This window comes from Centrocercus urophasianus, unplaced genomic scaffold, assembly GCF_019232065.1.
Source record: "Centrocercus urophasianus isolate 14NV4802_14NV808 unplaced genomic scaffold, USGS_Curo_1.0 seq_46, whole genome shotgun sequence".
NCBI lineage: Eukaryota > Metazoa > Chordata > Aves > Galliformes > Phasianidae > Centrocercus > Centrocercus urophasianus.
The window spans coordinates 11,386-39,290 of NW_024885044.1; the positions used below are offsets into that span (position 1 = coordinate 11,386).

General features: G+C 47.9%; 1 protein-coding gene across 3 annotated transcripts; it reads right to left on the minus strand.

The window, feature by feature from the left end:
- Positions 1–1,857: 1,857 nt before the first annotated feature.
- B4GALT5 (beta-1,4-galactosyltransferase 5) lies at positions 1,858–27,903 on the minus strand. 3 transcript variants are annotated; one of them, XM_042834404.1, is made up of 10 exons: positions 27,771–27,829; positions 20,407–20,503; positions 11,655–11,789; positions 8,843–8,956; positions 8,167–8,291; positions 7,449–7,565; positions 6,503–6,690; positions 6,200–6,322; positions 5,572–5,673; positions 1,858–4,696 (listed from the first exon to the last, which is right to left on the minus strand). In XM_042834404.1, exons 3-10 carry the CDS (start codon positions 11,770–11,772, stop codon positions 4,549–4,551), a joined length of 1,035 nt encoding a protein of 344 aa, XP_042690338.1. In that variant the 5' UTR covers positions 11,773–11,789; positions 20,407–20,503; positions 27,771–27,829; the 3' UTR covers positions 1,858–4,548. The 3 variants fall into 3 exon arrangements, with proteins under 3 accessions (XP_042690338.1, XP_042690337.1, XP_042690339.1); XM_042834403.1 differs by lacking the exon at positions 20,407–20,503 and having other exon boundaries at positions 27,771–27,903; XM_042834405.1 differs by lacking the exons at positions 20,407–20,503; positions 27,771–27,829 and adding an exon at positions 20,224–20,382.
- Between the last annotated feature and the right edge of the window lie 2 nt (positions 27,904–27,905).

A 27,905-nucleotide genomic window follows, 5' to 3' on the forward strand; every position in this document is an offset into this window, starting at 1 on the left:
CTTAGAATTGAAGTATGCATGAGCCATTCTGGCGACAGTGCTACGCATGCGCTTTTGTCGACACTGCACCACGCATGCGCCGATCTCAGCTCACTACTATACATGCGCCGGTGTCAGGAGTGCACTACGCATGCAGCAGTGTCAGACGTGCACTACGCATGCGCCCATCTTGCAGCTGCACTACGCATGCACCCTTCTGGAGACAGCACTACGCGTGCGCTTCGTCCTATACTGCTATACGCATGCGCCACCCTCGGAACTGAACTACGCATGCGCCGATGTCGCCACAACACTACGCATGCGCTTTCTGAAATCTACAATACGCATGCACTGGTCTCAAAGCTGCAGTGCGCTTGCGCCTTAGAATTGCACTAGACACGCATATATCACCACATCACGCTACGCCTCTCGACGTACGCGCTGTTCTCCACTTAACACTACGCTTGCGTCTGTCCCGACACTGCACTGCGCATATGCCCGACCCGTAGGAATGGCACTGCGCATGCGGCAGTCCAGTCACAACAGTACGCATGCGCTCCTCCCACCACGGCACTACGCTGACACTATGTCGCCATTACGCATACGACGGGCGCAGGCGCCGCTGGGATCTAAAAGGGTCCGTTTCCGGTACGGATTCGGCCTATAACCGCTCGAGGGACGACAACAGACTCAAGACATTTCCACGTGGCCGTGCGCATGCGTCGTGCTGCCCGCGACACAAAACGGACGCAGTTCCACGGATTGGTCACGCGAGGGCAGCAGAGACAGCGGAAACATCATCTACGACGGGATTGCTTGGGGACCTGCCAATCTGGAAAACTTCTGCAAACCTAGTAAACCTGTGCTAAGTGTTTATGAAGGTCTGTGAATAAATAAATAAATAAATAAATGATCGAATTGATGTTGCCAAGTTTTTTTTTTTTTCCAGTGTCTCTGATGATGAAAAAAGCTGGTATCAATAGGACAGATGCGTGCAGTGAAGCCAAGGATTGTTTGCAACAATTAGCAGAGCAACCCAAAAGAACCTAGCAACTTTTACATTAGCAAAGTATTAACAGCTTTCGTACCTGGCCTCACCACTCTGAGATTTCTATCTTCAAGATCAGCATATCCGACTGCAAGCTAAACGTACTACCCTAACAACCCACCACTCTATCACGTCCCTGAGCACCACACCCGAATTTCTACTTGCGGCAATGTACTCCTCCAGCCATGTTCATAGCTGGTGTCCCCTGGCAGCCAGGAGCCAGTTTCAGGGTTCAGTGAGGCACAAGCTCTCTCCTTTCTGCCACAGCCAAGCTAGGGCTACATATCACCCCCCACCTCCATCCCCAGCCTCAGAGGGTGACCAGTAGTAGAAGGAGCCCCCCACAAAGTGGCCTTCCCAGTACCACGGGGAGGAGGCAGTTTTCCTGAAAGGCTGAGAGCTAAATAAAGGCAAGGCTTGGGACAAACCAAGGCTGACAGCTATTTTTTTCTAGCAGAGCAGGAGGAAGATAGTTGAAAGCTCATAAGGAAGCTCTTTGCCTGATCATAAATGCAATCTCTGTCAGCTCCAATGCTAAGAGAACAGGGTTGCAGCTGCCTCCACTCCTATCCAGACCTCAGCAGCTGGGAACAACCCTGCATGCTGCAGAAGACCACCCCAGAAACTCCATCCTCCCCCTGCACTACTCACCCCTGAGCTCACCCCAACATCCCAAAACTCAGAAGAAGCCACTGCCAGCATTGTTCTTGAATATGTATTTTTTTACTGAAAAAAAAATCATTCATAAATTAACAAATACAAAAATGTACAAAGACATGGGTAAATAAATGTAATAACATAAAGGATTGCTTTGTTGAGAAGTGTGTGTGTGTGTGTGCGCGTGTGTGTGTGTGTGTGTGTGTGTGTGTGTGTGTGTGTGTGTGTGTTTTAAAACACTTAGTCTTCAGTGCAAAAAATGTCCCCCGGCACCTCTTAAAAACGTAACAGTAAGCTCAATAAGCTCAAGAGCAAGGACAGGAAAGACACACTATAGTCTGAAACCACTTCTGCTGGTGAGCAACTTCAGCTTGTGGCTGTTGCTCACACGTTACCTTCCCTAGACAAGCAGAGCTTTACAAATTTACAAACAGCAAATCAAAAATAAATACTTTTCCAAATTAAACTCCTATGGCTTATTAAAAATAAAGTCAGCATTGAACATGTCCTGCCCTCCATGGGACTGTGATACTGTGGTAACATGGAAAGGGCGAACAAGTAGCTTCATTGGATTTCAGCTGTAATATGTACGAGTTCTCCTTGATATGAGAATTTCTACATCATAACAGCACATGTGCTTGACAGTATGTTTTTAACAGTTACACTTACTATAAAGTATCTGACATATCCAATAAGATTAACAGTGCACATTTTAAGGTATTCCACACTTTAAAAAGGGAGAAATTCAATATAATTAGAACAAAAACTATGAACAGGATGTTGCTAAAGGTGAAATGGACTCTTATACCAACTGTACAGTGCATTTCTGAGCAGAGGTAACATCTCACTTTGTTCAACACAAGGTGCAATGGAGGTCAGATACACTTCAAAGGCTGAGGATTCAAACAAAGGTAGTTAAACACCTACTCACACACACGCATGATTTCCTGCAGTAGTGAACGTAGACAAGTTGAAATACATTCCTTGTTTGAAGCACCATTAAACAAAGAAATTTCTAGCAATGTCTCAAGATTAAAGAAAAGAGGGTTAGGGCAACACAGGTTTACCATCTGAAAAGGATCATGTGAATTAGAGATCAAGATTCAGAAATGGAAGTCTTTATTGCTATATGTGTCATAAAAAGCAAATCCTCACCTCTGCCTATAAATAACCACGCTGAATCCCCTTAGGAAGTGACTTTAAAGCACACGTAAATTCAAAGGATTTAAACCTAAGGTTCCAAACTATCGGCACTTTTCAAGGGCAGGCTCGCTGTCCTCTCATGCTGGCCAGTTAGATCTGCAACACCAGAACTGTTTTCTAACCCTCATTTTCCAGATACAGGTTAGGAATGCTCTGGGCAGTCACTCCCACAACAGATGCATGTGGGGATCACATGTCCAAGAAAAGAATGTAAACTATGAACAGGAAGGAAAACTAAGGTAAACAATGCAGTAAGTTAAAGTACTTCTGAGATTAAATACTCACAAGTGCTTTGTATAAATATAATTTAAAACACAACCCCCAATATATTTACCTTTAAGTTGGGGAAGTCCAGTAAAAATGACTGTATACATGCTGTGTAACCTACAGACTGACTCAGGGCAAGAAGAGGATGGGACAGTCACAGCCCAGCCTGCTGCAGAGCAAGGATGGGGGCAGAGGATTCCAGAGGCTGAATGGGGCACCAGACCAAGCTGTCAGGTTCCTAGTCGTCAAGCTTGCATAAGCTGAACTCACGTGTCCTTCATCTATCCCGTACCGGTGTCTGCAGACAGCCTGTCCACCAGCTGCACTCCTGCCAGTGCTTTCAAGTAGCCAATAGTGGCAACCACATCACTGGGTTCACTCACGGCTTACCTAATTCTCTTCCACAGAACAACCCTCAGATCCCTTTTGCTCCACATGAGGATGGCAGGGACTAGGTGAGCCCCCAGGAGCACAGAACCATGTCTGCCATTGTGTTGTGCAGAACAGGTGGTGGATCCCATCCCATCCGGCTTCACACTGATCTGCACAGTATGTCACAAACATGATAGAAATATTATTTTCTCTTCCCAGAAGGAGCCACCTCCATGATTTCTGTAAGGAGTGACAACATAGTTGTATTTCTTACCTGCTGCTTTTAATGCTGAGGGCTCTGTCTCACAAATAGTAATGCATATGCATAGATTAAATCATGCAAGCATTCTCACTGGTGGAGTAGGGAACAACTTGCACACATACAGTAATGCACACACAAGTGCGTACAGAACTCAGGACTAAGATGAGTGAGTGACCTTATGTAAACCTCTAGCTTGGATTCAAACCTTAGAAGATAATAAAAATGGGCAATTTACACAGCATATTTACATTTACACTTCTTTAAGAAGCGATTCTGATGTACATACTTTAAGCAGGTCATTTAAAAAAAAAAAAAAAAAAAAAAAAAAAACAACCAAAAAAAAAAAAAAAAAAAAACACAGCACAAACGTAGAAGAATGGTACCACAAGTTGTCTGGTCTCCCACCAGGGCAGTTCCAACTGCACTGCTCCCAACACTTGCCAGAGGAAAGAACGTGCCCTAACTGAGCCCGGAGCTGAGGATTGCTGGAGGAATGTGAAGATGAGAGCAGCGGCTCCAACAGCTGTCCTGAAACCCAGAAAGCAAATGACAGGGAACAAAAAAGCCTGTGGAGCTCAGCACATGAGGACCGGGTAGGGCTGGGCCAGCTGGGACAATCTGTGCACACACTTTCAGCCTTATATTCCAAAATACTGTGATCCTTCATTAGACAAAGTATTTTGTCCTCAACAACCCTTGGAAAAGAAAGTCAGGTGTGATGTTCTCTTGTTGAAGGGCAGAACAAAGTTATTTTCTCCACTTAGTATTCAGTTACCAGAGCCAGCTCTGGTGTCAGGTTGACAGTGATGTTCTTATACAAGGCGTCATATGTGACATTAGGGAAGTAGTTCAAATTATTGAGGCCATCCAGAGCTTGCCTTTCTTTTGACTTCCTCAGCAAGGCATACCTGTTTAGAGAGAAGCAGAGGCCCATGAAACAACGTCACATCGCCTTCTGTGAATTCCTGGCATGCAGGCATTCCCAGCATCACAAAATTCTACACTTTAATAAAGACGCTGTTTGTTCTCCAGTTCTTGCCCAAAGTCTACCTGGGCTCAGGGAAAGCTCCAGCTCCTGGCTGAGGTGGAAGTCCTCACCATTTTTAGGAAACTGGATCATGCACAAAAGCAGATCTAAGGGTGTTAGTCTGAGTGATGAGAAAGGAGATGAATTGTATTTTGGGGAAGGAAACTGCAACAAGAGCAGCTTCAACCAAATTTAGAGGAAACATGATTTAAAAAAAAAAAAAAAAAAAAAAGAAAGAAAAAGAAAACAAAAAAAACAGCAGTCTGGTGGCAGGATAGGACCCAGCCTCCACCCTGCAGTACAGCTGTGTTGACACCTAGCTGCACTCAGGGCAAGGGGAAGCCAAGGGGAGTTGGAGCAGGAAAAGTACTAAGAAACAGATAGGCCAGGAGGAAGAAGGAGGCTCTGGGTCACAGCAAAGGAGGATGCGCCTAAGCTAGCTTCAAAGACCTGATAGCATCAGGAAATGTCAGCATAACAAAATGTTTCCATGGGAAAGTGGTAAGGTCATCCTGCTTAGGTGGGTAACACCATAGCAGAAAGCAGGAAGGGCAGCCTTCAGAGGAGCTGCAGGCACACTAGGATCCCCTTGCCTTCACATTAATGTGTCAGAGCAGTCCCAGCAGCAGTTTGTCTCTCGTCTTCTTCACAGCTTACAGTTGTTATTGCCCTTTAACAGCTGCAAGGAGCCCTGTACATACTGTAAATTTCGCTAAGGTCTCAGGTTCCTTAAGAGTAATACTAAAAATCACTTGCCTTCCTAGGAACTGCACTTCTCCTCGATGATGGTGGGGAATTGATTTGTATCTCCCTGTGTCTCCTTCTGGTCGAGTCACTGAATAGCCTGCATACTGCACTCTGCATTGGAAAGGGGAAGAAAAAAAGTCTACTGTTGCACATGCTGTGCTGTGAACACTGCCAGCATGTACAATCAGTGCACTCATGGCTTCTACAGCAGCTTTACCTTTCCACCAGGCAGATGCATTGTGCAAACCCCCCACCTCTGCCTATGCTGTGCCAATCTCAGCACTTCAAGGTACCCAAAGATCAGCTGGGGATTGTTTGACATCATCACCATGGAAAACTGCAAACAAAGCTCATTATTTCACAGCCAGTCTTCCTCAGTTTGTTTTCTATCTGTAGCCTGCAGTGCCACCCACCTGGACCTATGTCACCGTCAGCCAGGCTGGCTCTGCCCAGCTCAGTTGAACACAACACAGCAAGGATACAACAATGCTATGAGTCTGATGCTGCTCCTAGCACCATGCTCAGAAATTTGAGTTCTTGGAATTTCTGTGCTCCACAGAGCTGGCGGCAGCAGCGTGTTGCACAAAGCTCTGTTGCTACCCCATTACAGGGTTGTAGGACACAGGCAGAGACATACCTGTTCCATAAGTCGTCATCCTCGCCGCCCCAGCCCCAGAAGGCATTGGGGAAACCATTGATCTTCCAGAACTGCTCAACAGTCAGACCGCTCACCCCACCGAAGAACTCATTATAGGGAAGCCTGAGCAGGAGAGAGAGGTCAGGACCAAGGCATCAGCCACCACATAGCCCCTGCCAGAGCTATGAGAATACTCTCCTCCATTCTCCTTTTAATGTTTTACTTTACACTCCTGCCTTTGATAAGAAAATCTAACACTGCTCCTTATCTATTGCTGCAGTGCAGAGGAAGAACACTGCTTACAGGTACATGTACTTGTCCAGTTTGGCAGCAAAGTGTCTCGGCATCTGTCCACACCCGTAATAGTTGCGGTCATTTTCAGGTATGTGGTCCACATCATGGAAAATGAGACAGTCCCAGTCCAAGTCCTTCATCGCTTCCCGAAAGCCAACATTGAAGAGCATGGCACGATTGAAGGGCTGAGTACCAGCCTAGAGAACAGAACAGAGGCACCTTCAAAGGGAGTCCCATGCCATGCAAGGGCATTCCCACACAGACTGAGGGAGCTGAAGAGCAGTCCGATCCCCAGTCCACTGCTCAGAAAGAAGTGATATCTTGGAACAGACAGATTAGTGGGATTAACCAAAGCTTACATACCAGGAATCTACAATAGCAAAAATAAAGATGTGAAAATTACTAGTCAGATACTTTAAAAAAAAAAAAAAAAAATTAACAATCTTCACTGGCTACTACCCAGAAGAGCAAGGACAACTAAACAAGAAGGCATGTCTACAGAGCAGATGAAGCTGTATAGCTCAAGCAACAGCTCAAATTACAGCCTGATGTTCCACATTGGTGGAAGCCTCCCAGAGATCACATGGACCAGAGCTGAGCACATCCTTGAGGCCCAGAAGATGCCACAGACACACAAAGGTAATGTGGAAACTGAAAATGCCTGCTTCAAAGATGTCTTAAAAAAAATTAATAATAACAAACTCCTCAAGTGTAGTATTTTCAAGAAATTTGAATGTCTGCTTTATTTTTTAGGTTAAAAGCAGTCATTTTGGGACAACATCTTTGCCAATTTTAAGATGGGACAATTTAAACATTGCAACATTAACACCAGAGGTTCAGAAGTTCAGATCTAGCAGGGAGTTCCCTCAGGACACAAAACAGAACTGTGCTGGCAAGCTGCTGCTGCACTGACACCAGAACATACTCACCAGCGCTGCCCATCATGACCACTTACTTGTTCCACGACATAAAACGCAAACTGTAAACGCTGACGCTGCAGCATTGGAATAAGGTGCCTGAAAAGGACTGGAAGATGCTCATAGCGATTGCGGAATGGGATCAGGATCGCCACCTGAGGAGGAAAAAAGCTCATGCTGCAACCCAAGAGCAGCTCCCTGCAGACCCCAAACCAAGGAGATGCCAGCTGGCACAGCATCAGCACTGTTCTTCCCTGTATGAATGAGTTGACTCCCACGTAGGGCTGGGCAGCCTGAATGCCTTCCCACCCCCATGTCAGGGCTCTGATATTCACTTCTGGGGGAATTTCTGCTGATCCTGCAAGGCCTGCAGCCCCCATCCCTGTGCCCCTGCCCAGCAGCACAGAGGCAGCAGCAGGACAGCTACACTGCGCTGTGCCACTCCCTCTGGGTAGATTCCCTGTCACCTCTCCTCCCCAGGGAAACTCCTTCCCACACAGGACAGGAACATGCTGGATGCTCATCAGTGGGAACCAGGTGGGCAAATTCCTTGCAGCCTCTTTACAGCCTTCGCAGAAATCCAAAGCTGACTCATGTGTCATTAACACAGCCATCAGCAGCAGCATTTCTTCTGCAGCTGCTTCAGTCCCACCTCCCAAGAATCCTCACACCCACCACTCTGCAGCACATCAGATACGTAGATTCCAACATCCCCAGTACCCCGTTGCCCCGAGGTGCTCCTCAGTGCCCATTCACCTTCCAGCGAGGCAGGCAGTCGCTCGGCTTCCAGTGGCCTCCCAGCTTGATGGAAGGGTCTTTGGAGAAGAACTGGTGGATGTCCTCCATCGTAATCTCGCTCATATTTACATCAATGGGGCCCTCTGGGGAGGTGGCAGGAGGAGGGGGTCAGGAACCATGCGGTGCCTGCCTGGCCCTACCATGTCCTCAGCACCAAGCACAGGTGGCTTCTTCTGTCCCAAGACACTGGGGACAACTAAGGAGCCATTTTCCCCTTTTCAGAAACATCTACCTTGCAAATGCTAATTTTCCAATTAATATTGCCTATGCAGGAGCATTACTCCTATATACTGCACCCTGCAGCCTGTGCTCATTTTGCAGTCAGGGAGCTGGAAAAGGGCTGCCCAGCTTCCTAACTGCCTAGCAGCACACAATTCCCCTTTTGTTCGTGTTTACCAGGCAATAGGCAAGCTTCAGGAGGGAGACACGCCTCCAGTGTAGCAGGAATTAATATCTGCAATCATGTAAAAAAAGATTTCCCAGGAAGGGACAGTTCAGAACAGTGCTATCATTCATCCCTGGAGCACTGTGGGATAGTTGGGACAGAGTTGAACCAGGGTGCTGCAAAGTGCCATAGTGTGCTGTGCCATGATAGGTAAGGGGGACGGAGCTGCTGGGCACGCAGAGTACTCACTCATAGAAGGGAGCCTCTCAGGACAGGTGTGGTTGGGGAAGTACGTAAAATCTTCAGGAAGAAAAGTTGTAGCTTGCAGAAAGGTTTCATTGTGATTCAAGTCAAGAGGATAATCTGGAGAAGTGGGGAAAAAAGGAAAAGAAAGTCTACACCAATTTGCCTGTCCACCATTAGCAAACCCCAACACCTTGAGCACATTCCTAGTGTCACAGGGGTGTCCTCATGAGGCACAAGCCCCTGGTTTGGCACAATGACCGAGTGCCACAGGTGCAGCCTCAGTGCCTTGGGTGAAGCCATGCCAGAGAGACTGTCAGCTTCCTGATTAGACTGTTGCCTTCAGGCATCACAGACAGGTCAAGGCAAAGGGGTGCAGTGAAGAAGAAGCTACTGCATCCCACAGGGCTCAGGAATACAGGGCCAGCATGGAGCCAGATGCGGATCACAGGGTTCATGCTGAGCTTCTACACCCCAGCAGGCCACAGCCCATTTCTCAAGCATTTCTTCCGCCACTTCCTTTCATCTTCTGGTGAAAGCCCCTGAACTGCTGGCACCTCCAGCTGCTTTACATCTTTGCACAGTTATGAAATTCCACTTTCTATGTCTACCCAGTCATTAACTTTGTATATGCAGCTCCAGCTTACCACAACTTATGTTCCCAGCACAAGAGAAGTTTCCTTCCAGTAGTAATGCATCAGCTGTCATGGAAGGATGCTGCCTCTCCACTTTCTCAGCCCTTTCCGAGGGCTTTGTCCCTGCAGCAACTACCTTATCCCAGGCAGCCCCATACGCCAAGCCCACTGGGACACTGGAATTCATCACCTCCAACTCCTGCCCTCTCCTCCCTACATATTAGTGATACTGTCTAGATTTTAATAAACAGATTCCCATTAAGCTCATACCACTGCAACATGCTCTCAATGCTTAATTTCATTGACAGAGTGAAACTCAGCTCTTGTTCCTTGCATGGAGTGCTTTGTTTGTTGCTGAAACATGACAGGATCTTCCTGGCTCACTTGCACAGAAATTTATTAATGCATCTACTATAAAATGCTTAAGAAGTCATAAATTACTTCTTCATTTTAATAACGGGGCAAAAAACACAGCAAACCATGAATATAGCAGGCAAAGTAGAAGGACTTTGTCCTTGCAGCTGACCACTCTGTGCTTTGTCACCTTGCCATTCAGTACCAAACACCACATTTAAGCCACCTGCCTAGAAATTAAAGCTGCAGGGGCTGGAAGGCACACACATCCACAAGCCAGCTCCATACAGAGATGCTGCCTTTCATTGCCTCACTGGGGATGTTCAAAGAACGTTAGTAGCTTCCTGCCCACTGGGTGCTGGGGCAACCAGGAAGGAGCCAGTCTCCTCATGCCCTGAAGCCTCTGCTGCCTTCTGATGGCTTATTTGCCACGTGGCCTGCATGCATGGCGTGGGTCCCTCAGCTCTCACACAGCAAGAAGATTTACATCACCGGATATACACAGCATGCCCGCAGAGATCATGCTGAGGGCTCTGAAAACACTCAGAGAGGAAGATGCTGACCCAGTGTTAGCACCGTAGTTGTGGTCACAGGGCCACATGCCCTGACAGACGCTGCCACAACCACCTGCTCTAACCTCACAGCCAGGGGAGAGCCACACAAGGCTGGTGTATAGCAGATCAGAGCAGAGAGGTTGTCCATCCACATCTGCAGAGCTGCTGTCTGGGCACAGCCAGTTCTTTCGGCAGCAGCATTTCACTGCCCACTTCATAGAGTTGATGGCCAACTTCAGAGGGCTCAGACCCTATGACAGCCCACCAGTTACAGGTTCACATCACCAAAGCACCCAGTCTCCTTCTCTCTAGTTTGCAGCAAGCTCCTTCCTCAACAGGCATCTTCAGCTGACATTTCCAGCCCCAAACTGAGCAGGAGGGACACAGCATTTTATAAATAATAATAAGAAAACACAACCCAGGAAGCCATCCTGACCTTTAAAGCTCCCATAGCTCTAGTGACACACTGCAGACTCATGCTGCAGCTCAGCACATGGAGCCAGCAGCAACATGACTGCGGGTGACATGTGGGTGCCAGGAACGCATCCTCAGTGTCACACCTGCTAGCCCCAGCTCCGGAGCAATGCCTCATGCCACGTTATATACAAACAGTACACTTCTGTTGCTGCACTGTATTTATAGCAACACTTGGAAGCCTTTCATTAACTGTATGTTAGGGGTGGGAACGGCCTGGGATCCAATGCTGCCTCTTGGATCCCAGTGCTCTACCCACAGTCTGATCAAGGGCTAGTGGCAGCTCTCCAGCTAACTCACTGCATTCACCCTGCATTGGGGAATGAAGATGATGAGCACAGGCTCCTCCATGTGTGATGCCAGGACTCTGTGAGCCTGTATAAGCCCAAAAGTTTTGTTTGTTTTCTTTTTGTTTGTTTTGTTTTTAAATCTGAAACCTGATTATAGAATGGTTTGGGTTGGAAGGCACCTTTAAGATCACCTAGTTCCTGCTAAAGGGTCTGAGTTTAAGTGTTTATCCTCAGAGTGATTGAATCTAACATGCTGATGTGCCTGGAAAGCAAAGAGGCTTGCAGCTCAATATCCACTCATTTGAGGCGTATCAAGACTTACTTCTACCCTTTATTTAAGTGAAACATTTGAACTAAAATACACACACATAAACACACATATATAAAATAGTCACAACTCCCACCCTGCATTTATCAACATAAATCATTTCCTTCAAGGAAGAGAAGTTGAGTTCAACCTTATTTCCAATTGAAATGGAAGTTTTAATTAGAATAATTATTAAAGAAATACCTGAGTCATTCACACTGCTGTTCCTCTTGGCATAGGCACTGCGGACCACCTGCTCATACACCTGAGCTCCTATCGTTCTCATGTTTTCACGAATCATGATACCTTGGGCTTGCATCATGAAGAGGTAGGTGTTCACTGCAAGAAAAACAAACATATTTCCATGAGCATTACCTGTTGTAAGCAAGTGAAACACAAAACTTTTGAATGCTTTCCTACTGCCCTGAAGCTCCCTGCTGCTGGCACAGCTCTAGACCACACACGCTGGGGTGACCCAGGTTCCGTGGAAGTCATGGCATGGGCAGAACACATTTGCAGCCAGTTGATGAGCTGACCCATCAGCCCAGTTGCCATTGGTGTCAGAGGTTGTATTATGTCTTCTGCTGTGTAAGGACAGGCATTTAATTCAGAAGTGAGCCAAACTAGTGCCTCAAAACAGGATACATAAACGTGTCTCCTCCTGCTGTCCTCAGATGAAACCCTCCTTCTGCCCATGTCCAACTCAGTGTGTTTCCCATATAAGTAAATATCTCACTCTATAGCTTAGGTGCTTTTTCATCAGCCTGCTGCAGCCTGCCCCAGCACACTACCACTATAGTACCAAAGGGCCAGCAGCAAAAAGAGCTCATTTAATGCTTCTTCCCAGCCCCTCCTGGCCTATCCACTGCCCTTCAAATGTGCCAGTGATGGAGGTCACAGGAGTGCATAATGCAAATGCAAAGATTGAAAAAGATGAATTTGCCTCAAAGTTTGTCAGAGTGTATTCCCCAGCAATTCAGCCTCTTCCTGCCCATGGGATGGGTGACACCAGCACAGCAGCGAGCAGGAGCTGGAGTGTAAAGAACAGCACAAGGACTAGCAAGGCACACCTCCACCTTAGCCATCACAGTAAGGATTCAAGGCTTGCCATTTCCCTTTCCAAACCCCTAAAGGAAAAATCACAAGACAGGGCACAGCCTCTCCTTGTTTGCTCAAGGCAAGCCAGAGGATAGTTGGAGCTGCTGGAGATATGTACCAGCACCAGGCTGCAATAACAACAGCCAGGCCCCACCACGTTTGCACTTCACAGCTCACACAGGGCCAGAGTCAGTGCAAAGAACAGCTTGCTGATGCTGAACAAGTCATTTAGATTTCTACTCCATTATGCCTTCTATTCACTACATAAAGTGACATCAGATTTGGCGAAGCATGAAGGAATGGAAGAGACACAAATCGGCATCCAATCCCCACCTAATTTAAGGAACAGGGGGGTTTGTCCAGCGCTGAATGTAGTGTTTGTTTTCCCCATTCCCTAACGGGGGAGATGAAGCATGGCCTCACAGGAGCCCATATGACATGACTTGCTCATTTTGACTTTCAAGAAATTGCAGTGGGAATCCTTAACAGATTGTCACAGCCATTACCACCCTCAGGGGAACTCAAGTGAAAACAAGCCTGTCTTTGTTCCAGGCAGCACTGCCCTCTCCGATGTTCACTGCTTTGCTAAGAGGGTCGGAAGCCATGCACCAAAGACCCCCCCAGGACCTCACTTCCCCAGCTGATGCCATGGACCCCACACTATAACCCAGTGCCATTATACACACTCATTCCTGTGTCCCAGGAAATCACATTTAAAACACAATATTTGTAACATTTCACTCTTTATACCCGCACAGTGCCCAAATCAGCTCAGTGCAGCTGCCAGGGCTGTACTCAAAACAACACAAGCCCACACTTCCCTTGGCTTTTGATTGTAGTGGGAGCAGACTGTAATTGCATAACGCACAACTCAGCTGCCTCCAAGGCCAGAGTCACAGTGCCATCAGCATCATTGTCATCATCGGCTGTAACCATGGCCCCTGCTCTGGGAGCAACATGCATGGCTGAGCCAGGTTTCAGCTAGAAAACAGTTCTCTGCAATGCAAGATATGGCTAATATAATCACATCAGACCACATGGGAAATTACACTAGCATTCGCCCTTTATTCAATTTGAGCACACAGCACTTCAGAGCACATTCAGAGTGTTTGCAGCCAGGCTACATCACAAAAAGCTGCACAAGGACAGGAGGGGATCTCAACCACCATCAGGAACTCTCCCCACCCCACCCCACCCCCCACCCCCCCACAATGCATTTCCAGAAGACCCTCATTTATTCACATAGAAAACAAGCAATATTCAAAAATCTGTTTGCCCAAGTGATTGAGGTAACATTATTCTCATTAGTTTAAGGGACAAGCCAATCCTGCTGGGATGACAGGGTCACAGCAGCACCCAGAGACCTGCACCCTCCAACCCACACCTCAGTGAGCATACAGAAGGGGTGGGGGGGAAAACTGGTACTCAACAACCCTGGGGCAGCAACATCAGAGAAGTCCAATTGCAGAAATAAGCACTGAAGTCTTACCCTACTCATTTATTAGCTGGTATTTTCAGAGCACTCCTAATTAAGAAACAGCTGGCTCCCTCATGGAAAATTAATTTCATTGTGATAACACATACAAGAAATGACAGTAGAGCAATTTCTAGCACAGCAGTTTGTTTGGGAGAGTGCTGAGCATGACCCAAGCCAGCTGGAAACACAAGTTTGGGTCTGAGCCGCTCAGGCCCTGTTCCTGTTCCCAAAGGACCAGACTGTTCCCGGCTCAAGGACAGCAAGGTCCCAGGAAGAGGGACCAGACGGATGCCAGCACTGTGCCTCCGTAGTGGTATAAGCACCCAGGCTTTGAGGAAGAAGCAGTGCATCTGTCTCTGTATGGAGATTTACAGTTTCCTGTCACAGTCAGCACTGAGGAGTTGCTCAGGGGTTCCTTTCCCTCCGGATGTAACAAAACATATGGTCAGCCTGGGCCCTGCCCTTGAAGCAAGTGCTGGAACAACAAAGCAATAAATTCTAACCACACACACAGCTCATTTGGCACCAGGAGAGCACATAAAGCACTGGATTCATACAGCATCAGACACTTGAGATGAGAAGGAAGATGTGGAAAGCCCCAGGGCACTGTCACAAAGCTCCTCCTGCAAATCCCAATACAGCCTCATCAGCAACATAAAGCAGTTTTCAAACCACACTCACCTTACACTCAGCCTCTAAGGAAAAGGTAGTTACGATAGACAGAAACTCTAAACACATTAATGAGGAAGATGGGCAGCACAGCATCCCATGGATAACATACCAGGAGACCTAAGGCTCCATTAGCCTTCCTGTGCAGCAGCACTGTATTCCCAAGTATACAGTGCCAGAACAATTAAATAAGACGTTCTGATTAGTTTTGTATAATTTAATTTTAACACCAACACTGCAACTTATCCCTTTGCCTATAAATAGCACAGTAAGGAGTTACTTGATAAGTTAAACGGCTTAAGAATTAGCAGGGCAGCAGTACCTATCCGGTAATTACAGAGCAGTGTTCCCAACCTGGCTGGTTACCAGCCCTCACATGCACCAGGCAAGGGGGAAGATCAGAAACTGCAGTGGTGTTTGACCCAATGTTTGGAGTTTGCATCTTGAAGTGGTAAGAAAAATTTTAAAAACTGTGAAGCATGAGGAAGCCAGATTATTCTAACAGTCCCTAGGTTCTTAATCTAGACATTAAGAGGGCAGCTTTACTGGTAGAGCCCCAGGCCATTGTTCACTGCCTGCTCCCTGCACACACCCCATGGGATCCACTCCTTGTTGACTGTGGGGCAGCCTGTACAGCTGGCCCTGATTTTCTAAGGACACTGATAACCGAAGGCATTTGTTAGCTTATCAAGAATCAGGTAGCCTTGGAATACCAAACATGTTTGATATTGTTTCTCTCCCAGAGAATGACCTCATTAGAAGTATTTCATCCTGCTATCCGTTAACTTACTGAAAGCTCACCAGAGCCATCCCATCGTATGCATGGCCTGTGTGATGCTTTCCTGGCTACCAGCAGGGTGCAGAACACAGGAGTCAGTTTGGTGAGCCCTGTCACATGCTCCTAATAAAGATCAGCTTTTGTCACCCGCTCCTGTACTGCCCCCTAGAGTGCCCTAACACCCAGGAACATCACACTTACCCGCAACAGTGCTGCTCCAACAGCATCCTGAGAAACCCCAAAACCTTAGCCCAGAAGCAATATGAGTTAAGTGCCCCAGCATCATAAACCAAGTTTATACTAACCTTCAGTGTTGGGAGCAATGCTCTGTAACAAAGTTACATATTAATCTCAGTTAAGCAGCAATTATGCTGTTGTTCTGCTTATAAAGAAGCAAAATTGCTTCTTCACAGGTTTTTGGATATATAAGGTAAAGCATTCGCAGTTAGACCAACAGTCATATACAGACTAAAGAACTCATCCAATTGGTGAAGGAGATCTCTGGCTGTGCAGCGCTCCCTTGCGAGAAGTAGCCTAGGTCCAAGAGATGTCCTCTCTTCAGTGGCTAGGCCTTACACAAGCCCAGGGTAGCTCCACCCCTTCTGGGCCCATGGGGAGCACAGGCACAATTTCCTTGTGCCAGCGACACCCCTTCACTAGGTGCTCAATCATCAGTTCAAGCAGTGACCTAGCAGCTCCTCTACAGCTGTTCAGTGAGTGAGCTCAGCAAGGGATAAAGGGGGCCTGGTTCAAGATCAAGCAAGGGGCAATGGGAACATTGCCTACAAGCAAAATCTCAGCCTGTGAGGGACAGGGAGCTTACAGCTGCCACACTCCCATCCATCAGGTTTTGCTGTTCTATACCAACAGGAAAAAGAACTGATACAAGCTCAGCCTGGGGCACACACTGTGAATCATAGAATCATAGAATCGCAAGGTTGGAAATGACCTGCAAGATCTTCTAGCCCAACCACCCTCCCATTCCTATTAGTACCACAAGCTACTAAACCATATCTCGTAGCTCCTCATCCAGACGCCTCTTGAACGCTGCCAGGGACGGCAACTCCACCATCTCCCTGAGCAGCCATTCCAGTGCCTGACCACTCTCTGAGAAAAAGAGTTTTTCCTCATGTCCAACCCAAACCTCCTCTGGTACAATTTCTGGCCATTTCCTTGGGTCCTACTATTTGCCTGGGAGAAGAGCCAGACCCTTTTTCATCACAACCCCCTTCAGGAAGTTGTAAAGTGCAGTGAGGTCTCCCCTGATCCTCCTCTTCTCCACACTGAACAATCCCAGCTCCCTCAGCCACTCCTCATAAAACTTGTGCTCCAGACCCCTCACCAGTTTCGTTGCCCTTCTCCGGACACGTTCCAGGGCCTCAGTGTCTTTCTTGTAGTGAGGAGCCCAAAGCTGAACACAGTACTCGAGGTGCGGCCTCACCAGAGCTGAGTACAGGGGATGATCACCTCCCTGCTCCTGCTGGCCACACTGTTTCTAATGCAGGCCAGGACGCCGTTGGCCCTCTTGGCCACCTGGGCACACTGTCGGCTCATGTTCAGCTGAGCATCAACCAACACCCCCAGGTCCCTTTCCTCTTCACAGTCATCCAACCACTCATCCCCAAGCCTGTAGCACTGCATGGGGTTGTTGTGGCCAAAGTGCAGAACCCGACACTTGGCCTTGTTAAACCTCATCCCATTCACCTCAGCCCAGCAATCCAGCTTATCCAGATCCCTCTGCAGGGCTTCCCTGCCCTCAGGCAGATCAACACCACCCCCCAACTTGGTGTCATCTGCAAACTTACTCAGGGTGCACTCAATGCCTTCATCTAAGTCATCAATGAAGATATTAAACAAGATGGGCCCCAGCACTGACCCCTGGGGGACACCACTTGAAACAGGATGCCAGCTGGACTTAACTCCATTCACCACGACCCGCTGGGCACGGCCCTCCAGCCAGTTCCTTATCCAACGGGTAAAACTGTCCAAGCCACGGGCAGCCAGTTTCCGCAGAAGGATACTGTGAGAGACCATGTCAAAGGCTTTGCTGAAGTCTAGGTAGACTACATCAACAGCCTTTCCCTCATCTACCAGTCTGGTCACCCAGTCGTAGAAAGAGATGAGGTTGGTCAAACACATCCCGCCTTTCATGAACCCACGCTGGCTGGGCCTGATCCCGTGGACGTCACGCACGAGCCATGTGATCTCTCCCAGGAGGATTTGTTCCATGACTTTCCCTGGCACTGATGTCAGGCTGACAGGCCTGTAGTTTCCCAGATCCTCCTTACAGCCCTTCTTGTAGATGGGATGTGGATGAGCTTCCCATAATCCCAAAGTGTCATCCTGCTTGTCCTACACTGGGACCACCCCTCATCACCTGGGGACTCTTTAGTTGCCAAGAAATTGCAGAGTACAGCTCCACAGACCAAATGACCACAGAGGGTGAGCACTGGGAGTGACACAAAACTATCATCCCTCTTTCCCCACAGAAACTTGAAGAAGGTCACACAGCAGCAACAGGTGTTTCCACAACGCACACACCTGTTTACCAGGGATCTGGAACACTCATTAGTTAATAGAGGAAGTAGGGCTGCAAAACAAACAAGACACACAGACTAAGGCAGCCTCCCCACCATACTCCTGCTCTCCCTCTGCAGCACTTCCAAGCTCCATGCTGTGAGGGAGCAAATCAAGAGTTGTCCAAAAGGGATCAGCAGAGACTTGCCAGCTAGCTAGCAAGCCTGCTGAGGGCCTTGAAACACCAAAAGTAGCCTGAAGTAGGTTGCATGGAACTACAGACGCAAGATATGCAGTGTGCTTGCACTGGAAGAGAACCAGAAGCACAGGCATCTGCTATTTGAGAACAGTGCAAGTCAACTCACCTCAAAGCAGAAGCAGTATCTCTTTCTTCCATACTAGCCATCAACTCACCTCCATGCTGCCTACTTTCTACCTCTCAGATCATACTCATGGTCACCTTTACAGAGCTGGAGCCATGCACCTGCAGCTGCCTCACTTCTGCAGAACAGCAGGACAGAGAGAGGTTACTGGAATATACATACATATTTTTCTTAATAACAGTGAAGATTATTTGAATAGCCGGTATATTGTAAATTGTTTGCTTAACACAGTTGGGATACCTTTTCCCACAGTGAAGGCAGCACACACATTTACAGCAGTGACTGCACACACAGGTACAAAGCCGCCATGAGCACTGACACCTCCTGGAACAACAACAAAAAGATTAACTGTCCCTTTCTTGCAAGGTTTTCACCCAGAACCGCTTCCCCTGCTGGTTCAGAGAGACCCTGAGTGCACAGTCTATCTAACAGAGGATGGAAAAAAAGGCACTGAACACACCTCTATCCACTTGTATCAATAATTCTATCCTTTCCTGCCTGCACAGAAATAAATACTGCATGGTAGGCTTGATGCTAGCATTGCATCCAACATTGTGCTACTGCCAGGGACCTGGTGGCAAGTACAGGCCCTTGGGGACTCCAACACTTTCAGCTCCCAGTTCAGAGCAGTTGGGTTTGGTGGGGCTGCCTGTGAAAGCTCTGAAGAATGTTATCTGCCACAAGGACACAGCAAGCTCACAACAAATATCAGCTGCTCATGTAGAAGGTAGAAGCCTGCGTGCCAGCAGCCTGCAAGCATGAAGCTTCATATATGGGAAAATAGTTTCAAACTGAAAGTGAGAAAAGGAAAACACCCTCCCTAAAGTTCATCACAACACTGAGCAATTATCATCTCCGTGCCCTGCATCCCTATCACTGGGAACTTTTCCTATCTGATTTCATATTTGGTCAGTGATGTCTGATATGTGCCTGCCGAGCTACTGGGTTTCTGAAACAGAAGCCATGGGGCCATAGACACACGATGGTCTTGCTCAGTAGCTGGACTCCGGACCGGCACATTCAAGGGCTTTGATTCATTTCAAATAAGGAATGAGCTTAGCCCTTCATTAAACACATAGCATAATCCACCCAAATCTCATTAGTCAAGAAGCCCAGGGCTTGTCTCACTAGCTGCGGGTGACATTCCATCTGTGAGCACAGCCCCACCAGCACCAAGCATTGGACACAACGTCCACCCCTGCTGCTCCAGCACTGTCTCATGAACTCAGGGCACAGAAATCCATAAGCTTCTTTTGCAAGGCTCCCTAAGTAATGAGGGGAAGCAGCCCTGAGAGGTGACTGCAGGACAACAATCAAAGCACTGCCCTGGCAGGAGATACCATTGACCTCAACCACAGGAAGAAAAAGAAAACAAAACACCACAACATGGGCTAGGGGAGACCTGCTCCTGAGGACACAGCAAGTTTTTATTTGAGCCAACAGAAAGTAAATAACACAGGAATCAGCACAGCTACCACCTATCCCAGGTACCAGACAGGGATGTGGGACACACTCAGCAGCAGGGCTGACCCCAGAACAGCAGCCCCTGCTGAGCCCATCAGATCCCTGCTGCATCTGTGACTCCCAGGCTGCATGCAGCAGCAGCATGTTCCCACAGCCATGGAATTTACCCATGCAGACACATCATGGGCCTTCTGTCAGCACAATTACCTTAAAAAGCTCAGGCATGGATCCTGAAGGAATGCAAAGAATAAAAAAAATAAAATTTAAAAAAAAAAAAAAAAAAAAAAAGGTTAATTTATTAATAAAGGAAAAGAATAGTGGCTTTAGGCACAGTCCTAAAGCATGTTCTCAGGCAATGAAAAAAAAAAACAAAAAAAAAAAACCAACCTTCACAGGAAATATGAGATCTCCTTTAATCAAATGCTACACAGGAAGGCTCAGCAGAGAAAATCTGTTCCTGAGCATGTGGTGCAGCTGGTGCAATAGAAATCATCTTTTTGGCATTTGTATCTTCAACCAGAGTCAAGAAAGAGCTGCCCGCAGAGTAACAATGCATGATAAATGACATACAGTTGAGCACTGCAGGGGCATTTCACTGCTTCAGAGGCTGCTGCTATAACAATCTTCTCTGACTCAGCAGCTGAAAGGGATGCTGGGAAGGAAGCACCTTAAAAAAAAAAAAAAAGTCATGCATTATTAATATGAATGCTGGCAGCAAGATACCAGTTGGAAAAACACTGAAGGGGAAAAACATGACTGCAGAACAAGAGACAGAGCTGCACGTGTTGGAGCATTTCACACCACCCCAGCAGTGGGCTCTGGTCAGGTTGGCTGCCACTGCCTTCACACATGCTGCTGGAGCTATAGCCAAACACCCTCCCCCAGCTCCTTAAGACTGGGAGTTTGGGAGAGGGACCTCACATGCACAATCCCCTCCAGATGGTTGCTGCAGTCCCAGACGGAGTAAGCAAACACAGCAAACCTTGGACATAGCTCAGGTGACCTGACACTTCAGTTTGGGGTTTACCTGCTCTGGCATATGGCCCTTCTATTTGCCTGCGATTCATGCATCAGCCAATACCTTTTCTCATTTGTTTTCTGGGTTGTCAACTCGCACTGACTAAGCTCCGAGCCCTGCCACCTGCATCAAGTCAGCAGCAGTGATACAAGACAAGGGGTCCTGGTGTAACATGCCCAGCTGTTTGCATGACACCACACAGCTCAAGCCCAATGCCCCAGTGATATCCCAGGCACCATGTGCAGGAGCACTGCAATGCTTTCCTGCTTTCAGAAGTTAAGTGAATCAGTTAATTCCTGCCTACCTGTTGCACTGCAGTATTTGTTTTCCTGGTCTATTCTGTATGCTTTGTTGATTTTTTGGTTGCTGTTGTTTACGAGCCCAGAGGCACCTTGCCAACATCAGCAACCATGTAGCTAATTCCAAATCCTTGTGCAAGATGCAGCATACTCACAGCCACTGGTGAAAGAAGGCCCTACACCCAAGGACTGCACAATTCTGAGGGCAGACACTGTGCCTGCATGGCAACCCATTAGACCTTCAGCAGGAGCACACTGTCAGCACATCAGAGCATTTAAAGTTCCAGTGCAGCCCAGTCTTCAGCCTCTCCAACGGAAAGGAAGCAGGCAGGTGCAGTGCCAGGATTGAAGAGACCCTTCTGACTATTTGTTTGCTAATAGTTTTCAAGAGAAACCAATCAGTAAGCTTGCCATAACTCCCTAGATATGTAAACAAGCCCCGGCAGAACAACACCCACACCACAACATGACAGCAGCACAAAGGATTTTTCCACCATGTTTGCTTTTTTCCTGTTAACAAATGTGCAGAGACACTCTCCATGCAGAAATACTCCAGTCTTTACATCTCAGGTCAGGAAGACAGAGAGAGAGGAGAGTACAGCTCTGCAGGCATTGCACAGCATCAGCACAGCAGCATGCTCCCCTTGCCAGGCAGGGATTCAGCCCTAACTAACCACATGGCTGCATCCCCACTCAGCCAAGTGCTTCCAGCCAAAACACAGTTAAAGCAGCTACTAACCCCCTTGCAGTTTCTCTGTATCTGGGGTTTGATGTTGGGGCTCAAACCAGGCTATCATACAGCTGCAGTACTATTTACAAGGACTGCCACAAAAGATTACTACAGCTCTGACTTCATTCAAAGTGTCCAGTCACTACAAACACAACAAACCTGCCACAGCTCACTTGATCAGTATAGGTTTAAACAACACCAGAAAGACCCAGAAAACTCTTTTTGTAAGTGAACACAGGGCTCTGTACTCTCCCTGTCACTCCTGCCTTGTGCCCAAGCCCACAAGTGCATTTCCCACTCTTCCTGGGCCCAGCCAAGCAGCAGATACAATGTCTCCAGAGCCATCCTCCTGCCATGCACTTAACAGCACCCTCCAGATTTCGGATCTACCTTTCCTCTAAAAATAATAGTGGCTCTGAAGCAATGCTAAACACCCTGTGTACAGCTGGAAGAGTAGCACGGTTAGGATGGTACTTCACAGGTATTATAGTTGGAAAGATTATCATGGTGAGAAAGAAACAATCAAGGAAGAAATGCTTAACCATACCCGAGGATCTAGGCTCACAGTGGAAAACTCTAAAAAGGAGGGATCTCCAGAAAAAAAGATCCTTCCCCAGAGGTTGTCAGCCCTTAAATGGGGTCTAGGAGGTGTGGAGCCTGTTGATCATACAGCTGAATTGCCTTCACCTGCGCTCCCAGGGCTGACCCAGTCCTTGCCTCAGGCGATCAATCACTGGTTCAAGCCATGACTCAAGAGTTCATATACAGCCTGACACTTGCCAAAGTGCTAGATTTAACAAACACAATTTAACATTCTCTGTTAAAACATATATCCAAGATTTTACTTTTTAAGGAGAGGTGAGAGCCTCAAAACACACATTAACCACACTAATATACTGATGCTCACAGTGCTGCCAGACAAAAATACAGCCAGAACAACCTGAACGCAAAGAAAAGCTAAAATGGAAGTAAACCTCACAAAAACAAACTAGTACAGTTTTTGTCAAAGTAAACACATCCTATTGCAATACTACTACTTTAAAAACAAAGCTGGTGAGGAAAAGGTTTCTTTTGCCCTGTGGAGTTTTTCTCCTGGGTTTGCAGTCTCAGTGCTACTACAGCGGGGTTCTGCAGAGCTGATGCCATGGGGTCCACCTTGAGGCCCCCATGAGTTCAGTGCATGCAAAGACCCCATACACTGTGTGGATATTAAAATGCACCAAAACGGACAGCTCTGACAAGCAAGGGACAAATAGCTCCGCACAGCATCAACTCCATTCCCCAGGAGAACACGTCCTAGGGGATGCTGGCAGAATTCATGCAATTAAAGAGCACACCTGAGCCAGCAGCTCAAGGTACAACACAGCAGGACCAGAGGTCTCCTCTCCATCCTGAAGCTACTTGAAGTGACTTGGAGCCTGTTGAAACTAGATGGCTTCCCAAGCCCACAGTGGTCAGATTTCCTGGAAATCCAGGCTGGCAACACTTTTGTTCTAAGTGTTCATCCACTGCATATCACTGAAGCTTTGACACAATTAATTCACAGGAATTAACCTAGAAGGCTTTGTGACTTTCACGAGTCATGCTCACTATAGCAATTGGACACACCAATACAATGAGAAAGGCGTTACAACAGAGATGTGATGACAGAAGGACAGCATGATAAAAAGGTGCTATAAAGGAAGGGAAGATTGCTCACCTGTATCAAAAGATTCTAGGTTGATAGGGGAAAGCCTCACCAACAAGCGATCTCCAGAAAGAAATCTTTCCCCAGTGGCAGTGAGCTCTTAAACGAGGTCTAAGAGAGGTGCAGCCAGGCTCCACCCCTTCTGCTCACACAGCTGAATTGCCTTCACCTCTGCTCCCAGGGCTGACCAGGTCTTTTCCGTTGCCATACACTCACAGAAACAAACCACTGAAATGTGAACTACTCTCGCATCACAGATTTAATCCAGGCCCCATGCTATTGACTCGTGCCCTGTACAAAGGTCTGGAGCAATTCCCAATAAGCTTGGAGGAAGTAAAGCCCAACTCAATTACAGCTTAGCTACAAAGGTAACAAACTTTCACTCAACTTAAATTCTCTGCATTACTTTCCTAAAACAGATTCGGGAAAGAAAAATACTTGCACAGACCCAATTTCAAAAAGATTTTAATAAATTAAAATAGAGGCCCCAACTTCTGAAGAAGGAAAAATTAGAAGCAGCCACCCGTGTACTAGGCCTCAGACCTTTCTCTTTACAGGTATCTGGTGATTACCTGCAAAGGGTATTAAGGGCATGGTTTAAGAAGTTCCTACTGGTGATGTGAGAGTTATCAAGATGAAAGAGAAGTACAAGCATCTTGGAAGAGTCTTGCACCTGGAAGTAGTAATATAGAATTTCCTTGCTTTCCTGGTTCCTGTTATACAAGCACAAAGCCAACAAGGAAAGACACTTTTAGTAGATTCATATGGGCCAACTGTAATGTGAAAAGCCATGACAGCCGGAGAATCTTACCACAGCTCTTTGAAGCACCAGCAGCCCTCTGAATGAATTCCAGGAGCACAAGCCTCCCAAGTTCGATTAAGGAGAAGCAGCTTTTAGAGGCAACGCCTGTGTGGCAGCCACCACTTGCACCTGCATCCTTCCAGCCCAGTCTCTAGGCTGCAGGCAGAGTTATCAAGCAGGCTGATCCCTGTCAGATCTCAGGGAGGCCTTACTTATTCCAAAGATTATTTCAGTGCAACTGCTCATAAGTAAATCAAAGCCTGCTCCCAGCCCCATGTAGCTTACAGCCCTCCACATCAGACAGGCTGCAGCATGAGGAGCAGCCCGCCGCCCCCGTCCTCACGGGACAGAGGCACAGGAGCAGCCCCGCGGCCACTGCATCTGGAACAGCCCTACCTGGCCCTGAGCTCAGCCAAGAGCAGAACAACTGGTGCCTCACAGAGCTTGCAACAGCCACAATGAGACAGACCCACATAATAATCCCATTTGCACCAGAAACTAAAGCTTGTGAGCACCAAGGAACAGTGTGGGGCAAAAGGGGACCTGGCTGCCTCTGTGCAAGCCACTCAGTGCCCAATGGCTTCCTAAGAGGACATTGTAGGCCCAGAACCAAGGACATGAGTTCTTGCAGTGCAGCTTGAAGAAGGAAACAGTCAAGCATTTTATTTGTGTTCTATTTTTTGTTCTGTTTTGTGTTATTTGTGAAGAGATGCTGAATGCTGACATTGGATTGCTCTGTAAAAATCTGTGGTGACAAAAAAATATCAACTTCATAGGTGAAGCCTTGCTTAGGGACGTAAGTGAGGAAACACCCCAGGCACAAAATTAGCCAGAGACACACAAACAGTAATCCCAAAAGCTCTAGGCTCCCAGTAGGTGCCAAGTGTAGCTCCTGCCCACAGGTGCTGAGCTCTCCCACTCATGCCCTCAATGATTCCAAACAAAATTCTTCCTCATGTTTCCATCATGCACAGCAAAGACTCAAGCAGCCAAGGGTAGGCCACTGCCGCTCAGCCTGGGGCACAGGACAGCAACCTGTAATGTCGATGGGGAAGTGGCACCTGCTGGCATCTGAGCCAGGCTTTACCTACAGAGCACCAAGAGCCTTTTTACTGCTTCTCCAGCCATCAAGCATCTCCCTCCATCAAGCTCCTCACCAATATGCTGAGACAGCACCTAGAAGTGCAACCATCCCAGTTTTCTCCTGGCACTGGGAACACAAGTACTCCAACACAAACCTCAGCAACTCCACAGCATTTTCCCCCCAACTCATCCCCATCCAGAGCCTGCACCAGATGTTACGGACACCTCTGCTCTCTACCAAGGTGACTGTGTCCTCACATAGAGAGACTCTGCACATCCATCACAGCCACTAGTTCCCACCTGGCCCTAGGACAGACTGCCCTCAGCTCTTCCTGCTCTTCCACAAGCCAATGGTTGCTGTAGGAGCACTTTTTTCATCAGCTTAGAACAAATTAAAGACCCTTAAGACTGATTCAAAATCATACACAGCTTCCTCAGCTTCAGGTCCCATTTATTTGGGCTATTTTTTTAAACTAAGGTATGACCAAGAAGTAGGATTAATCACATCTCAGCCTGCACTGGGTTCTCTGCAGACAGCCATCCCAGGGCTAAGGCCTTATACCACGTCTGGTACTTCCCCCATCACATACCATTTGCTCAATTTATTGAGGTCTGCAGCACTGTTTACATCTTATGAGGACAAATAGCTCTTCTTTCAAGTTCTCTTTACCATACTGGCCTAAAAATCAAACTGCCTGCAAAAGCAGCAGGATGATGAGCACAGCTGCCCCAGGAACACTGGTCTGGGTTACCACAAACTGATTGTTTTTGGCTGAAAGTTGGAGGGGGATGCAGGGAGAAGAACAAACAAGAGCCAGACCTTCTGACTCATCTATCTCCCTGTCAGGTGACAGAACAGCACTAACATCCACATGGACCACCTTCAAGTCTCTACTTCATCTCTTAGCATCTCAGATGGTGAAAGTACAGGGTGGAATGTGAATGTGCTAGCTGTGGTCCAAGCAGGGAAAAGTTCTGAGAAGACAGCTGGTTTTACACCAAATTTTATATCCTATGGCATCTCCAGGAACGCTGCTCAACCAAAACAGTACAAAGTGGATGAGACAATGTAACACCACAGCTCTCAGGACAGATATCTGTGTGCCCTGCACAGGACCATGGGATGCATCTGTGGCAGCACAGCCACAGAAACACCAAGCAGCACGTGGGCACACGACATCACCTGTACAATAACATCCTCAATCAGATGCATGAGAGCCATTTGGCCGCTCTAAAGCCAATCCACATGACAGCTGCCAGCGCATAAGGACAGGAAAGCCCTGGGCCACCAAGCCTCAGGCCTGGGACAGTAGTCCCAGTCAGGTCACCCTGAGAACGAGCATCCCTGCTCACATACTTCACATACTAACAGCACCCCACTCTGCCCTGCAAAAGGCTCCCAGAACCCAGGGGCACCAGTGGGACATGCTCTCTAAATAACGATCACTTAAGCCCTATTGAGAAACATGCATGAGTCTCCCAGTAATGTCCGAACTCAGGACGGCACGAGCAATATCAATGACATTTCAAGGAGAAAATTCCATTTGCAGGATTTTTATTTCTTTTAAAATAAATACCCTTTCAAAAGAATCGACACTAAGCGCTGACTTGAAGGCCACGCTGACCGTGAGCCTTGGCTTCTCGCAGAAACGCGATACACAGTGCAAACACAACAGTTGCTTTCCCAGGCGTCAGTATCTCCGCCCCCCACGAACGGGCACAGTCCTGCAGGCAGCGGCGCGCGGTGCTGGCCATCTCAGTAGGCTGCCGTTCCATCCACCCTTCAAGTATTGTATACAGAAAAACAGCGACGAGTACCCATCCTTCTAAAATACATAACTCTCATCTTTCTGTTTTACAAAAAAAAAAAAAAAAGTAGGGAGAGTTTTGATCGTGAACACTCAGACGTCTAACACATTGCCTCTTCCCAAGTATGAGGCAACCGGTGGGCTTGGGGCTATCTTCCCAGCTCCAACGAGATCAGCAAGTTCGGATCGGGCTCTGTCCGCCAGCCCAGGACAACCAGCCCCGGACCGCACCTCCCGTGAGTCACGGGAACGACCGCGCGTGCCCACGGCGGAGGAACGAGCCCGCTCCCACGCACACATCCAACGCGATCCGGGGGGAACCCCTCCCCCGATCCGGGCTTTTTCCAACGCCAGCGGCAAGCGGGGGCGCGTAGCCCGGGGCCGGGGCAGCGCAGAGTGGGGTACCAAGAGCACCGCACCCCGCTCTGGCCCTCGAGGAATGCTGCAGCAGCCGTTCCGCATTACTCAGCATTTCGAACGGAGAAGCTCCTTGGCTCCACCACTTACCGATGCCCGGCGCCACATAGACGAAATAGAGGAAGGAGGAGGACAGCGAGAAAAGGAAGAGCACGGCCAGCAGCGAGCGCCGAGGCAGTAGCCGCCAGGCACCACGGGGGCCGCGGGGCCACCGCATGGCCGATG